The 16775-nt window shown below is 47.4% G+C and overlaps 1 protein-coding gene across 2 annotated transcripts in view; it reads left to right on the top strand.

Annotated features, from left to right (window-relative positions):
• PANK4 (pantothenate kinase 4 (inactive)) overlaps nucleotides 1–13522 on the top strand; it is a 29764-nt gene extending 16242 nt beyond the window's left edge. The window contains exons 11-19 of one of the 2 annotated variants that reach the window (XM_044445416.1): nucleotides 871–983; nucleotides 1730–1817; nucleotides 3054–3205; nucleotides 4396–4451; nucleotides 4681–4730; nucleotides 6949–7053; nucleotides 8397–8497; nucleotides 9364–9432; nucleotides 12921–13522. In XM_044445416.1, the coding sequence (XP_044301351.1) occupies nucleotides 871–983; nucleotides 1730–1817; nucleotides 3054–3205; nucleotides 4396–4451; nucleotides 4681–4730; nucleotides 6949–7053; nucleotides 8397–8497; nucleotides 9364–9432; nucleotides 12921–13128 (942 nt within the window). In that variant the 3' untranslated portion in view covers nucleotides 13129–13522. The remainder of the gene's footprint in view (nucleotides 1–870; nucleotides 984–1729; nucleotides 1818–3053; nucleotides 3206–4395; nucleotides 4452–4680; nucleotides 4731–6948; nucleotides 7054–8396; nucleotides 8498–9363; nucleotides 9433–12920) is intronic. The other variant, XM_044445417.1, reaches the window with a different exon arrangement.
• The last annotated feature ends 3253 nt before the right edge of the window (nucleotides 13523–16775 follow it).

Genomic DNA, 16775 nt, shown 5'->3' with positions numbered 1-16775 from the left:
AATTAAAATAAGTTTTAAATAAAAAGGTCTTAGCCTGGCGCCGAAAAACAAATAACGACGGCGCCAGGCGGACCTCTCTAGGGAGCACATTCCATAGGTGGGGCGCCACCGCAGAGAAAGTCCTCCTCCGAGTACTCACCCTCCTAATTTCCTTCATGGAGGGTTCCTGGAGAAGGGCATCAGTTGCCGATCTCAAGGGGCGGGAGGGCATATACGGACGTAAGCGCTCCTTCAGGTAACCAGGTCCCAAGCTGTTTAGGGCTTTATAGGTCATAACCAACACCTTGAATTGGGCCCGGACTTCAGTCGGGAGCCAGTGGAGCTGACGGAGAACTGGGGTTATACGAGAACAATGCCCAGTCAGCAGCCTGGCAGCTCTATTCTGCACCAATTGAAGTATCCGGACCGTCTTCAAGGGTTGCCCCACGTAGAGCACGTTGCAGAAATCTAATCAGGAAGCTTAGATGCCAGGTCCAAAATGTAGATTCTTGAAAGCAAAGCACGTGTACCATCACTGGCGTGCATTGCCTCTCCCTGTTTTTTTCCTTCTCCAAACAGTGCAGAGAGAGAGAGAGAGAAATAATATTTCACTCACAGATGTGTCATATGGACCCTTGGAGCAGAAAACAAGGAAGGTTTTAAAATTCTCATGGATCTGTTCCCAGCATCTTGGCTCTTGGGCATGCCTTATTTTGAGGCCATTCAAACAGAGGAAGCATCCTTGCCTGACCCATTTGCCACCAGTAAGGAGCCGCGCTTGCATTCTCGGCTCCTCGTGTTTTTATTTCTGCTCATAAGGAAGCCGCACAGCGCTGGAAGGGTGAATCAGGTAGTCCCCGCTGATGCTCTGTTCCCTTGATCCCACGCCAGGTCGCGAAGCGTGCTGCGGCCAGCCAGCCCGACTCTGTCGATGCAGCTGAGCGAGCAGAGAAGTTCCGGCAGAAATACTGGGATAAACTTCAGACGCTCAGGCAGCAGCCTTTGTAAGTCGGGGAGGGCGATTGTGGAGAGCTTAGCTGGAGCTGAGGACCTTCTGTGAAGGCTAAGTGCACTATAAAAGCTTCTTGCACGTGTGAGCGTCCGACCACCGTCAGATCTAGAGTGAATCTGCCCATGGGGCCGGTTTTGTGGATTGCAACCCAAGAGTGCTGCAGGTCTTGCCTTTTCATCAAAAACCAGCAGTATGCTTTGCACGGTTGTAAATTCTGCTCCCTTTCACTCTGACATTCTGGAAGATAGCAAGTTGGTCAGAAAGTTCCTGTTTAGCCCCTAGCACCCGTGGCTTCCAGGCACCCCAGAAGCGATCCAGAATGGTCCCTTGCAAGGACGTCAAACAAAATAGCTGATGATAGAAATAAGATAAAATGGGTGCGTGTGCGTTTTTGTATTCTCAGTATTTTGCACACCTCTCTCACACACAGTTTTGGAAGTACATTTTAAAGGAATCTTTTAAAGATTGTTAATGTCTGGAAGCACTGCTTCATTTAGGAAGAATGTGTCTTTCTCTTGACTTGTGCATCATATCTGAGCTTCTGTTACAGGTTCATTGGTGCATTTTATAAATAAATCAAGATTGTGCTGGTGGCTATGAAGCAAGAGACAACCGTTGTGTAGCATAGCAAGGGTTGCAGTTAATTGTCGCAGGACTAGGGTTGGGCTAGGTAACCGACCGCTGCTGCTGTTTTCCCTTGACGTGTCTGATTTATGCGCTTCCCTCGTTCTTTTCCAGTGCCTATGGCACCTTAACAGTTAGGAGCTTGCTGGATACACGAGAGCACTGTTTGAATGAGTTCAATTTTCCAGATCCATATTCCAAGGTAAGCTCACCCTCCTCCACTTTCCCACTGTACTCCAGTATATTCATTTTGAAACCTTCTTGTATTCAAGAATAATAATGTATATATTATTATACACACAAGACACACCGTGTCGGGTTACTTCCCAGAATAGCTTCCCACCAGTATAGGAGGCAATGGAAAGTCCAGGAAAGTGGAGTTAATATACACAGAGTTAGATGCATGAAGACTCCATTTCTGCTGGGTTGATTGCATATTGGGAAGTGTTTACGCAAGTCCGAACCCCTCTGCTAGCTTGTGTCATTTGTGTTCTGTTTCCCGACAATGTTGTATTTTTTCCTCTGAACGAGAATCCTGTTTAATACTGAACTTTATCAGTATCATAAGCCAGACATCAAAACAGGTTCAAATGTTTTCACTGCATGTTAAAGGGAAAAATACCTTTCTTGGTTTCATGGCATCTCTCCATCTCTAGACTTTTCTTTTTAATGGATCTGCTCAAATTGATGGCTGTGATCCAACTATCCTAAAAGGTTAAGCATTGGCTATTCCCAGTTCAACTTTATTTGAACAGCAAACCTCCGCAAATTTGACTTCGGGGGCATGGGGGCAGAAGCGGTTTTAAAATACAAACTGTTTTCCACATGGGGAGCTGTGCACATGGTTCTTTAGATTTTGACCAGGCTCTTCTTAAATTGTTGTCAGAACTAAACGGGGGCAGCTTAACCTTGGAGTATTAATCGCTGGAAACTTAATATTCCTGTTCAACTTAAAGCTGACGGGCTTCTTACATGTTGAGCAAACTATATGGGCAGGCAGATTCTATCTGTATGGATGCTGATAAAATCTCAAATACAACCACAAATTCTGTACCATTCGGCCATCTGCCACCTTCAAACCTTGAAAGATGTGGAACATATCTGAAACTGTGAGGAATTTTATCAGGGTCTACCCTGGCTGTGTTCCTACAGCTGGGATCTGGCCAGCATCCTGCTTTCCGTGGAACTTGGCCCAGATGCTTCCGACCCAGCACTTAGTCTGTAGCCCTCTCAGCCTTGGTAGCAATTAAAAGAAATCATCCGGAGAGAAGCATCTGCCACGTTCTCCTACTAGCCTCAGCCATGATTAATTAGCCCATTGGACGCCGGCAACCTAAAGGACAGAGCTTAGAGATGTGGTCTTGCTAATGAGGGTGTTGATAAAAGAAGCGGATTTCCCCTCTTGCTCCCTGAACACGGTCTTGTGTCTTTCTCCCAGGTGAAACAGAAGGAGAATGGCATAGCGTTGAAATGTTATCAGAGTGTAATCGAGTCTTTGGAAGCGTTGGGCTGGGAGGAGAGGCAGTTTGCCCTCGTGAAGGGACTTCTTGCCGGGAACGTCTTTGACTGGGGCGCAAAAGCGGTCTCAGAGTAGGTGTCTCAACTCTTTGCAATTCTGTTTTAAGACTTTAAACACCCCGTATATTTTCCCATCGCTAGTGCACAAATGGCTCACGCGTCGCTGAAGGCAAATGTTCTGGCTGTGGGGTTGCATGGTCGCAAATCCACCATCCTTGAGTAAATGGGGCAGACGGGTTCCTTTTTAATTTTGTACGACCCTCACAAAGACTGTAAATGTACTCATTGGCAATGGGGTCCCTGAAGGCCCATTTTGCTCCATTTGCTCCATTGCCTAGAACCCAATCCTGGGCTGCATACTTTCAGTTTAAGCCCAATATGACCCCATGGACAACACTCCCCCAGGCCTTCCTGTCCTCCACCATCCCTCAGAGTCCCCGCAAGCCCACACCCTCTGCCCCAATGCAGCCACCTCAACCTCTTCCATCCCTTTCTCCTTTTGCCATCCCTGGCTCTTCTCCAGGGAGTCCTTCCTTCTCATTAGGTGGCCAAAGTGATCCAGCCATGCTTCTTCTCAAACTTCTGGAAAAATGGTGCTTCTAGTTAAGTCTGTGTGTTTTCGATACCAAGAACAGGTAATTGGCAGGCTCAGGGGCACAATCCTTCCAGCTGCCTTGGAATACAATCCCCATCACCCTGAACAGTCCAAAACTTTTAGGCAGGTCCAGCTGTACAATGCTTCCCTGGGCTTTCTGCCTGCTCTAGTGCAAAGTCAAATCTTTCCCCCTGCGCCTCAGGGCCTTTCCCCAAAGCTGCAATTTTTCTCTCACCCCCACTGTGAGCAGCAACAAGTGGGGGGTCAAAGTTGTCATTCCGGGCTTCTTGTGCAATCGCATTTGTGTGTGATGCGAGTCCACTTAACCGCTAAGCAAGGGAGGGTCCATCACTGCGTGCGGAAGGGCTTGGATTCAGCCCCTGGCATTGCCTGCTGAAGGGATCAGGCTGCTAAGATCCCTGCCAGAGACCCTGGAGAGCATCTGCTATTTGAGAGTGGGCTAGCTGCACCCCCGGATTGTGTCCGCAGAGTGATTTCTTATGCCTGTCCACCATTTCCTTCTCGAAACATGAGTGCCTTTTGCCTGGAATACTGAATACGATACTTCTGCTGTTTCCTCTTGGAGCCTGCTGTCGAGATAGCAGTTCTGTAGAGTCTCTCACCATGTTCTTCTCCCCTTTTTCCTGTTCCTTGCGCCCGATTCCAGTGTCCTCGAAACAGAGCCACAGTTTGGATTTGAAGAAGCCAAGGAGAAGTTGCAAGGTAATGGCTGAGGCCTCTTCTCTTTGGCATGATTCCTGTTAGACAGAGAGCGTGAATTTTGGTGGCCCTTAGACCGGAGATGGAGGCCAGTGCGTGTTCCCCTTTGGCTGTGGAGTTTCCAGGCACTCTCCCAGAGCAACCTGGAGGGGAAGCGGCTTTAAGTATGCTTATTTTTCAAGCTGAAGAAACTCCAGAGTTGATCGTGTGTCGTTTTTATGCCTTTGCACAGAACGCCCCTGGCTTGAAGATTCCTACAACGAGTGGTTGGAACGGCTCAAGGTATGTCAACCAAATCGGGCCAAGGAAGTCCTCAAACGTGTCATCTTGTGTCCTATGCGTCAAACCCAACAACAAACAATGGTTAAAACTCAGCCAGATTTTCAGGCTTTCACAGCATGAGAAACAAGCCAGGAACAGAGCATTCCTGAGTTGTTGCCTAAACTAGATGCAAACAGGGAGTGGGTGGGAGATGGCATCCGTACCTACTCTCACAGGACCCTGATAACCCATGGGCTTCACTGTCTGTGAACCAGGTCATAACCTACTATCTGCCTTTGGCAGAATCTCTGCTTTTTGTACTTCCATGCCGAGATTTTTTCTATCAGTATTCCTTCTAGGTAAGTTTTTAAAGTTGGTGTTGGGTCCAAGTATATTAAGAAGTAGACCCAAACTGGCTTTGGGCTTGGTGTGCGGCTAGTCATACTTTAGATTTTGCTCTATGCATTAATTCAGACTTAACTTTGCACTGTGACTTACTAAATTTGGCCTTGCATATGGTGACATCGTTGTTTGTTGTTGTTAGTCACAAAGTCGCGTCCGACCCATCGCGACCCCATGGACAACATTCCTCCAGGCCTTCCTGTCCTCCACCATCACCCGGAGTCCACTTAAGCTCACACCAACTGCTTCAGTGACTCCATCTAGCCACCTCATCCTCTGCCGTCCCCTTCTTCTTTAGCCCTCAATCATTCCCAGCATCAGGCTCTTCTCCAGGGAGTCTTTTCTTCTCCTTAGGTGGCCAAAGTACTTGAGTTTCATCTTCAGGATCTGGCCTTGTAAAGAGCAGTCAGGGTTGATCTCCTCTAGGACTGACTGGTTTGATCGCCTTGTGGTCCAAGGGACTTGCAGGAGTCTCCTCCAGCACCACAATTCAAAGGCCTCAGTTCTTCGGCGCTCAGCCTTCCTTATGGTCCAGCTTTCACAGCCATACATTGCAACTGGGAAAACCATTAGCCTTTGGCAAATGGACGCAGTGGCAACCATGCCTCACCCTGTGTAGCCCACAACTTTGCCCAAGAGCTAATGAGAAACACAACCAAGAAAGACAGACAGGACAATTTGATATGAAGCGAAAGAGAGCAGGAAGCATAGAGAGAGAGAGAGAGAGAGAGAGAGAGAGAGAGAGAGAGAGAGAGACAGCAAGAAAGCAAGAAAGTTGAGCAAAATGGTCATCTAGAATGAATAGAAGCACCTAAGCTCTTGGGGTTGGCCCCGTCTCACAGCAGTGCGGGGCAACAAAGACTGGGAATGGGCGACCAAACAGTGCAGCAAAACTTCTTCTGAGCATTTCCCCTGGAGGATGTAGCGGGGACACAATTCAGGCGGCCAAACGGCCTGCACCACAAACTTTAGCAGGGACACCAATTCCCACCACACAGGGACACATGCGCCAGGAGTTCACCCCTCCTGTGGCCAGGCGGAGAGCGCCAGATGTTTTTGGAGCATAGTCCTTTCTCCCTGCAAATTGCAGCATCTGGAAGCGGGGGCACAAGTTCCTCCCCGCTTTCCTAGGTGGTAGGCGAGCACTTGCTAGGAATGCCATCGTGGGTTCCTGGACGTCTTTCATGAGCGCCTGCTATTCTTTGGCACGTGTCCTACATCCTCATCACAAATACTTTGAGACCCCTGAGGAAATCTTCACCACCCATAGTCCACCTGCTGAAACCAGTGGAAACCTGATGCTTCCAACTGATTTCAGTAGGGAGAGTTTCACAGACTGCATGGCTAAACGTGGCTCAGGGGGCAGGGAAAGACTTGGCTGAGGCCGTTTAGCTCGGCTCCCTCAATCGCAGAAGCAAAGCTCACCTTGAGTCCAAAGAAGACTCAAGTCGCCTCCCACTGAACATAGAAACTCCCGAATCCACCCATTACTATATTTAAAACGACCCGATAAAAATGGGCACAACTAAAAGTGGATTAAAAGAAGTGGGGAAGATGCCACCAGGTTATGACCAGGGCTGTCAAAATAATGGAGCCCCATCTGAACTCTTTCTGGAATCCAGGGAGACCCGTGGACCTCCCTCCACTCCAGGCAGTGTCTTCCCAGAGATGTCACTTCCCTTAAGCCGAATTGGTTGCCGGAGGGCAGCAAAGCACGCCTAGCAACTTGCCAGGGGAGGCGGGGGGGGGGGGGTTGGTGATGGCCACCTCTATGAGTGCACTGAAGACATCGATGCCTGCAGGTTCATCTCTGATCCTTCCCCCTTTTCCCTTACAGGGCCCACCTCATCAATGTGCCTTAATCTTTGCAGATAACAGTGGAATAGACATCATTTTAGGCATCTTCCCCTTTGTCAGAGAGCTGCTGTCTAGAGGCACCGAGGTCAGTTGAATTAGGGTGGCGTCCAAAGGTAAAGTCCCGCAAACCCTGTCGAATGGGCCCCGCAGAGCGTTTTGTGGGGTAAAGCAATAACGGTGTATGCAGTTGGGCTCACAACGCACCTGCATTCTGGCAAGTGTGGCCCTAGTTCCATATAGAAGGTGTAGAAGAAACTCATCCTACATCAAACTCGTGGGTATCTGAAAAGCTGTACTTGATGCTCACTGTGTGGAACACAATGTTAAAGTATTTGCAGCAGCTGTAAGCCACTGCAACGCCGTAAGATCGCCTTGTCGGATTAAATATGTTCACGTGACTTACCCTGGCAGCAAAATAGATCAGGTATCAAATGCTTATAGGCAGGAAGGGACAGGCGAGCAGAAAATGGACTGAAAGAGGGGCGGGGTGCGTATGTTGAACTGGAAACGGTCCGCGGTGGAGGGGGAAGAGGAGGAGAAGGCAGCATGCCAGAAGTAGAGAAAGGCGTACCAGCAGTGACTTCCGCAGGTGATGTCAGATCTGTCGAAGCACCAGCTGCCTATTTCTTGTGACTCAAGCTCCTGAGAGAGCTTTCTTTCAGCTAAAGAACACCTCCTTTGGCTGTTATTGAAAACCATTATGAGAGATACCCATGTTAGAAAGTGTTTGCCCCATGGTTCAGAAGTGGAAACAACAGCGCATGCCTTGTTTTACTGCTTGCTCTACCAGGAAATGTGTAGAAAGTATATCTTCTTCCCGCTTGGAATATTTGCTGGCCACTCAGTCACAAAGGTGGCCAAGATTCTTCTTAGAGGAATGAACCTGCAGATCTCAGCCTGGAGCAAAAGGTTTTTGGCAACCGCTTGTAAAATCTGGGGATGTATGATGAAGATTTTCAGGGTGTTTGGGTTGTAAGAATGTCACTAACCAGGTGTACCATCTCTTTGTGCCATTGGGAGCTGTAAAATGTTTGGGCATTCCAGGCCAAAAGTGGGACTCAACAGACTTTTTTTCAACATAGTAAGAAATGGGGCAAGATTCCCATTGGGCCATGGGGGCAGTATATTTCTGTAATAAATAAATAAAGATTCATCAAAATGAAATGAAAAGATTCATCTAGGTGTTGACCCTGTAAATATAGCTAGAATATGTTCACCAAAGGCTGTTCTCCTTTTTGCAAATGAGGACAAACAAATGCTTATAGGATCATGAACTGTGGCTTGTGGAACTGGAATTGAAGTACAGCCTAATTAAAATTTAAAGCAGATAAGCATTCCCATTAGGCTGTCGATACAGATCTCTCATTTTTTTTCCAGAATGGCTTTCAGCCCCCCAAAAGAGACCCCTTTCTTCTCTCCATCCTGCAGGTTATATTGGCTTGCAACTCCGGCCCGGCTCTGAACGATGTAACCTACAGCGAGTCCCTACTTGTGGCAGAGCGGATCGCAGCCACCGATCCGGTCATACGGTGAGGATTGAGAATAAACAGAATGACGAGCTGAGATTTAGCTACCAAGTTTGAAGAGCCAGTTTATTGAAGGATCAGAATTCATGTTTTGCAGCTTGAGGATATCTCAGTTAGTTCAATATGAGATGCCTTGAGTGACCTTGGTAGGATCCATATTCGTTATATAAGAATATAACATTGTATGTACAGCCGAATAAGACGTTTCCAGTAGCTGAGGTGGACTGACAAGGGAAAGACTCTTTGGAGGGTGTTCATAACTTCAGGTTGCCATTCATCACAGCATGAGGCAAGACCAACATCCCAAAAGCATTGCGGTCAGAGCTAAGCTGCAGGGCAATACCTTGTAAAGCCTTTCATTTTTCTCAAAGCTTTCATCGATTGACCAAAATTTGCTACGATGATGGATGGCCATAAAACAACCACGGTTGAATTTGGTCCTCTCGACAGTATTGTTGGTTATATGACTCACTTCGCCCTTTGCCCGTTTACCAAAATAATTTAACATAACAACTAATCGAGCCAGTTTAGTCATCAGAAGACCTAGTCTACACAATATTTCTGTCGGTGATAGATTGACTCTTTCCAAGCATTACTGCCAGGGGAAAAACTCCAGGAAAGATTTAAAAAGTTATTAGGTTGCCAAAACTGGCAGGATGGTTGGGATGCAAAGCATTCACTTGCATTACATGATAATTAACTATGAAGTTCTGGGTGGAGAGTTGTAGGAGGTGAAATGGACTTTGCCAAATAAAACTAACTTTTGGTTCTCTTCAGCTGAGACATTTAAGAACAAATTTGCATCATATACATTTCTGGCACATTAACTTTGATAACAGCTTTAAAATTATGGATTTTTTAACCTTTAGAGCTGCCTTGAAGGAAGAAAAGTTGCTCTTGGTACAGACAGGTTCAAGTTCTCCATGCTTAGACCTCAGGTAAGGTCCGACTGTGCCAAACACCAGGTACTGAGTTCAGGTGCTGTTTACATTTTGTTATAGTTTGTTCTGTGCAAAGGAGGTTTCCGATGGATTATGAGTCCAGAAGGGGGCAGTAAGCAAATGCTTTTCTTAGGGTACGTAAAGCGTGCGCTCCAGTTCCAGTCACACTTTGGCGATTTGGGAAAATAGCCTGTTTAGGTTTGGACTGAATTGGAGCCAGCCTAAGTCAACTTTGGTCCAAATCTAAATCTCAGTTCAGAAACTGACGTCTTCACACCGCCAACTGACTGTCATTGGAAATCAACAAATACCTCTAACTTTTCCATTGTTCAGCTTGGATTACAGCTGTCAGTTTGGGCTCCTGTTTGTGCCTACTTCGATGCCAAATTTCAGATTGATAACACAACTTTCCAATTTGATTCTTTTGAAGGGAACTGCCAGCAACACTTTTAACTTGGCAAAACTGGGTAAACTTTGCTGAAATACTTGTTTTTTCTGCCTGTATCAAGCCTGCCTGGTTGCAGATGAAGATGGCAGGGAGCTGTGTGACAGAAACCTTTAGCATTTGAAAAAGAATGCTCTTCTCCCCCCTTTTTGCGGGCAATTTTTATAAAAATGACTGACAACAGAGAAGCATTGCCAGGCAAGAAACAGTGATATCTCCAAATACCAGGCACAGCAACTCGGGGGTTTTGATTAATCAGAAACATTTTAAAACTTTTCCTTGCAAATGTTTGCCCTGTCACCCTTAGGACAGGTGCAGGATGGATGAATAAAAAGACTGTGGAGGAGGCTGAAGGACTTCAGCTTCCACATCTTCCAAGCAGCCGCTCAATGCCAGAGCTTCCCAAGGGGTCAGAGCATCCCATGGGCTTGGACCTGGTCTGTGCTGGCTGAATCCCCCATTATCTGCATCTCTTCCATTATCTCGGACTGGAAACCAACTGCAGGGCTTGCCCCACATGTTCTGCCCCTAGAAATCAGGAAAGGCCACGTGAAGATTCCTCCGAGGGGCATGGCTTGGGCCGGACTGGCCACCTCCATAACTTAAAGCAACTACTCCTGCTTGAAAAACAAGCCCTTTCCAAGCGCATCTGCTGAGATGAGGAGTAACTGGGTGGGTGGACGAGAAGGCTTTGCTTCTCTGTGCCAGGTTTTTTATTCACTGGGTTTCTCTATTGTTCCCACTGTTCCTGCCCCAGGGCTGTGCTTGTGCGTCTTTCGAAGGCAGCCGAAGCTCTTAGAAAAGCACAAATAATCGCAAAGAGCTTCTTTTCCGTCCTCAAGATGATGATGATGTGTGCGTGTGTTTTCCCTAAAGAAATTTTGTGCTTCTGTCATTCTTGGGGCTCTGCCAATCCTGCAAATCCCCCCCTTTCCGTGATGGGGTGCTTTTGATGTATTCATTCCCGGAGAATGAGTTCCCCGGAGAATGAGTTTATGAGTTTATAAATAGGGTGATTCCAGGGGAAATGGCACCGTTCCTTCCGGAGCTATTCTACACCTGGAACTCTTTCTGATTCTGTGCTCACTCCTGGACAATGAGGGAGGAAATGAGTGGGTGACACAGACTGCCCTTTCCGCGAGTTCCCGTTGCAATCGGTCCTCTTAGCAGATTCATGTCTACATCCCTATGTTACATCAGCTCCTCCTGATTGAGGAACGAGCTCATTCTAGTCACTTGGCTCATTGAGCAACCGGCTAAGAAAATGATGGCAGTGTTCAATGTAGAGTAAGGTTGACTGTCACAGAAGCAACACATGAGGCCCAGTTCCAGAGTCACAAGAGAAACTTAAAACGGAGATGAGAAACCAGCGGCGGAGAATCCTAGCACAGTGTAGGAGTCGGGCTTCTGGACGCACCCAGCATCTTCAGCTCAGTGGCTTTCTTCCTCGAAGTCCATCGGCCCTTTCAGTGTGGCCCAGAATACCTTGCATGACTTGCAAGTTCTCTCTCGAAATAGAAACCAAATCCTAGCACCAGTCCTGCCGCGAAAGCAGATTGAGTTCTTCGTGCATCTTCTATTTTGGAAGATAGGCCATCTGGCTGCATCCTCTGGCATTCTCCGTTTGTTTGCTTGTTTTTGAAGAGCACTAAACCAAGGCCGCTGCTTCCCATCTCGCTCCACATGTTGGGATAGATGTAATTCTCCCAACGTTGGCAAAGCTGCTCTGAATTGCCATGGGACAGAGGTCGGGGCTAGGTAGTCTGTCTTCAAGAGCTAACAGTCTGCATCTGTTTGCAGCACAGCATAAATCCCTGCAGCCTGCCAGCCATTCCGCTCCCGTCCTGTTGTGGTTGTATTTAAAATATTGATCTGCACTAAGTAAGAGCACCAAATTCACGCTCATTCACAAATTTCAGGGCAGTGTACAAAGCCCATTAAAGCAACGAGAAGCATCTTGCTAAGCCAGACCTTCCAATCATCAAATTCTGGTGGAAGAAATGCAGTTTTAAGGCCCCGAAATGCCATCAGGGTTGGTGCCTGCCGTAGCACGGAGGAGAGAGTTCCTGGGCGGGGCAGCACGACCGCAAGGCCGCCTGTCTCCCATTACCATCAAAAGAATACGTGTGGGTAATGGAAAAAGCAAGAGGGGCTCAGCCGTGGACCTCTGTCTGGGCAGGGCGGGGTGGGAGGAGGCTTCCCCGCTGGAGGGCCGCAGTCGCTGGGGCCAAGAGCCAGTTCCGCCAGGTCGCTCCTGGCCGGGCACGCTGCCTTGGTTTTGCGAGAAGCGACGCTGGAATGTGAACTGTGCGCTTCGAGGCCATGGAGGTTGCAAAAGGACATGTTTCGAGCTTCTGTGGTTGCCGCTGCTTTTGCCCCCTTGGAGACTGGGCCGGAGGACAAGGGTGCCCGTGTGGCATACGAGCACCTGGCATTTTCACCGTGGGACTGAATCCGCCACTGCCCCGAGCACGTGTGCCGGCAGAAGCTGGCCAGGGTGGAGCCGCTGAGAAAGGAGGGCTGCGTGGCGGGGCTGCTCGGTTTGCAGAAGCCCAGATCTTCTTCTCAGGAATGTTAGCGCAACAAAGATGGTCGGCACCATGGAACGTGGAGAGTTAGTTGAAGGTGGGGGAAAACGGGTGGAGGGTCGACCTCCTGGTGGCTGTGGGGCTGGCCAGAATGCTGGACAGGAGCAGTGGGCAGGGATGATAGGTGTTGTAGCCCAAAGCATCCGGAGTCCTCAATAGCTTTGCTTCGACTTTTTCTTTCTTTCTTTCTTTCTTTCTTTCTTTCTTTCTTTCTTTCTTTCTTTCTTTCTTTCTTTCTTTCTTTCTTTCTTTTTCTTTCTTTTCCTTCCTTCCTTCCTTCCTTCCTTCCTTCCTTCCTTCCTTCCTTCCTTCCTTCCTTCCTTCCTTCTTTTCTTCCTTCCTTTTCTTCCTTCCTTCCTTCCTTCCCTCTCTCTCTCTCTCTCTCTCTCTCTCTCTCCCTCCCCCCCCCATCCTTTCACTCTTCTGAGCCGTCTCTTCCGTTCTCCTTGCAGCCGGCTGGACAAAGGTTTGGCCAACCTGGTCCGGGAGAGGAAGACGGACCTGGTCATCATCGAAGGAATGGGCCGGGCCATCCACACCAACTACTATGCAGCCCTCGAGTGCGAGAGCCTCAAACTCGCGGTCATCAAGAACGCTTGGCTGGCCGATCGCCTCGGCGGGAAGCTCTTCAGCGTCATCTTCAAATACGAGTGCCCCTGAAGCGAGGCGGCCGAGCCACGGGAAGGACTGGAGGGGCCAGCGCAGGACTTGCACTAGTTTTAATTGTAAAGAATGTATTTTTATTACCACAGGGAAAATGAGTTCACACACACAATTCCGTATTTATATTGTGCTTTTGTGACCTAAAGTGACATATATCTCTCATATTGGGCTGGGTTTTTTTGTTTTTTTTTTTTTTTTTTTTTTTTTTGGTAAGTGTTTCTTTTAATGCTGCAGTATTTGTGATGGAAAGAGACTTGATCTTTTCTTTTTGTTCTGTGAGACATTCATATTGAAATATTTAAATGTCAATGAAATCTCTTTTTATATTTTGGCCGAAATATACACCCGCCATTACGTGGCAAATACCAAATAGAGTTTTTAATGAGCTGAAGAATGTCTGAGTTTTAAATGAGTCAGGTTTGGGGGTGGGCGTGTTTGCTTAGAACTGTTCAGGCTTTAAAACAGCCCAGCCTTGAAGTTACTTCCGGAAGTTGGAAGAGACCATCTTGCAGTACATCCATTTTTTTCCTGAGGTCCCTTTTATAGATTATAGAGGTCCCTTTTACAGGGATTATAGATTTTGAATTTTGTCCAAGTCAACCTGCCCCAGCTTAGTGCTGGACTTAAGCACTGGTGTTTAAGTTCTAGTCCAGCCTTCCCGGGTTTTGCCAAAGTTTGTATAGCAGGGCTGCGCTCATAAAATCTTTTTCACTAGGATTTCCCCCCCACACACACACACTCATTTGTACACTTTTACATGCTGAGACAAATGTGGAAAAGCAGAGGGAACAAATTCCAGGCTCGGCTCTGCGGTCTGCAAACTGCTAGCTGGCAGTTGGGAGAGAGAGGAGGTTTTCTAAGCATAGATTGGTCAAAAAAAAAAAAAAAAGATATAATACATATGTATTACAATATGTATGTCAGTGATTTCAGCCTTGTAATTTAAGTTTTCCAGTTAACGGTCCTGCCAAATACATGCAATTACTCACATGCACACAGTCCTTTCAGTGTAGATTAAAGGGGTGGCTAGATCAAAAGGACCCATAATCCATGCAAACTAAGCCCGAGTGCCAAAGGGTCACCTTTCCAAGCTGGACGACCATGTGTGGCTGGCCGGATACTCCCCTGCAGTGCCTTCCTGCCCTGCCCATCCACAGCCCCCCACATCTCCACATGGCCCAGCCACGCAGGCATGTGGCCTACCATTCAGACACAGAGTAGAGCTGAGCAACTTGTCTTCACCTCTCCCATGTGTAGCGGGGGAATATCTGGAGCAGAAGACCTTGTCTTTCCGTGGAATCAAGCCAGAGCTTTCCCTCGGAGCAAAAATGGCAAAACTGCAGCTGTCGCACTTTGGACACATCAGGAGAAGGCCAGAAGACTCGCTGGAGAAGACCATGAAGTCAGGCCAAGAAGGCAGGAGAAGGGAAGGACGACCACATCAGAGAGGGGTTGACTCCCTCAAGGAAGCTACAGCCTTGAACGTGGAAGAGCTGAGCAGGATTCGTCATGGCCGGGATATTTTGGGGGGCTTTTACGCATGGGTCGCCATAAGTCGGAGATGACTTGATGGTGCATCACCACCGCATCCATGGGAGCAGGCTGTCTCTGGAGAGAACCGACGCACGTTCGGAACATCTGTGTGGTACTAACCCGAGTGCAAACACCTTTGGACTACATGTCCTGTAGGCTTCAGTCAACCCAGGCAATGGTCGTGGATTATGGGAATGGAAAATAAAACAACCAGAGAGTACTAGGCTTCCTATCTTCGGGCTTTCTTGGAGGGCTGTCCCGTGCCAAAGCCAAGAAGAAGTGGGTTACCCCTTTTCTCTCTTCCTCTGCCACACTTCACCACACAATAGCCTGCCAGGTTTGAGACAAATGATGCCAAAACGGATTACCTGCAGAGGACGTCTGAAATTCCTTTTGAAATTCTTCAGCAAATTAGACCGTGCCTTGGCTAAACAGGTAGAAGCACAAAGAGAAGGATTCAGACCAAGCCTACCAAAACCACGGTTGGGTTCGGCACAGACATCCTGGGAGTTGCCACGCTCCTGGCATCCCATCTTCCCTGGAAAATTGCAACATACGGAGGATGTGGCCATTAGCTTTCAGCCCCACAGATTAAATTCTATAGGCCTGCAGCTTCACAATTTGTCCAGTAAAATGTTTTAATAAATAAATAAATTGCTAAAAATCAGAAAACACCTTCCAAAAATGCTGATGGAAAAACGGAATACACCTGCCTCTTCTTTTAGCTCCCAGTGGTCCTTTTTTTGTGTACCTTTAGCAAATGTGGCCCTAAGAAGTAAGGGAGACGGCTTGGTCACAACTCGCTTTTATTTAGTCGATCCGTAATACAGAAAAACACAGCTACTTCTGTGTCATTTTAGCTGGCTACCCCCTTTAAAAAAAAAAAAAAAAATTCTGGCAAGGTCGGGGTTTGAGTTTCCTAGAGGAGGTTTCTGTGGGTGGAAACAACATGCTTAAAATAGCGCTGTGGTACTGGGATGCTTTTGTTTTTAGTAACTAGATTGCATCCTAACCTAATTGGCCCTTTGATTTTTAAATTCTCGCAATCTGTACAAGAAAAAGTTGCAGGAGAACACCTTGTACCCTGCAGCATTCCTCCTTGGGAGACCTTTTCTTCCCTGTCCTCGGATATTCCGCCACCGTTGGCAAGCCAGCGCCAATGCATCTCTTTCAAGGTCCTAGTTTAGGGGAAACAAAGAATTGCTGTCCTTTTGGGAAAAGTCTCCAGCAAAGACGGAGTTATCTTTAGGGCCTCCTGAACTCAGTGATCTCCCAGGCCATGATCCACCTTACATTTGGCGTGCCTACGAAAGATGGACACCATGTACTGTTGCCTTGGGTAGGAGCAATCCTTCTGAATTCTTCTGTACTCACTTTCAAAGTTTCAGCTGCAAAATGCACCCTGGAATATTATCCGTTCCTGCATAAATTGTTCCATTTCCTGAACCAAAAATAGAAGGCCATTTTCGGAGTGGCATGCACACTGGGCTAAATGAAATAAAATTCTCAGGTAAGAAAAAGCTGAAAGCTGCATGAATTCTGCACACTGAGCACATTTGCACAATTTAATTCTGCTTCTGGCACTCCCAGGGAAGACCAAGGTGCTCCACAGCAAACTGAAGCAACACACCCACTCTCAGACATTTCCTCGGGCATTGCCCAGGCTCTTGAGGACTAGAAACTTGCTCTATGAAAAAGATCAGGAAGCTTACTTCTACATTCCACTTTGTGTTCCCACCCTCCACAACACACACACAGAATTACTGTTCACTTACAGCTGTGAACAATCCACTGTGTAGCTGTTCCTAAATTTACCAATTAATTCTCTGCTGGTCACATGATTAAGGCTTGCCATTTATAGAAATCAGCAGTGCAGATCCCCTGAATGCTAAAAAAAATTCGACTCCACAACCCAGGCTCCAGCATCCCCTGAACAATTCAGTTTTCTGCAATGTTATGTCGAAAGTTAGGGCTCCAGGGTGTGTTATTACAAAGAAGCTATGCTATTGTTTCCAAGACATCCCCTACTGTTACGAGAAATTCAAAAAAGCTCCACTATGGAATGCACAGTTGGGTAACAAGTTCATTAAAGTTTGGCCTCATGCGTCAAC

The sequence above is a fragment of the Varanus komodoensis genome, unplaced genomic scaffold, assembly GCF_004798865.1.
Source record: "Varanus komodoensis strain SLA01 unplaced genomic scaffold, ASM479886v1 scaffold48, whole genome shotgun sequence".
NCBI classification, from domain to species: Eukaryota; Metazoa; Chordata; class Lepidosauria; order Squamata; family Varanidae; genus Varanus; species Varanus komodoensis.
This window is presented reverse-complemented; position numbering and strand designations above follow the sequence as displayed.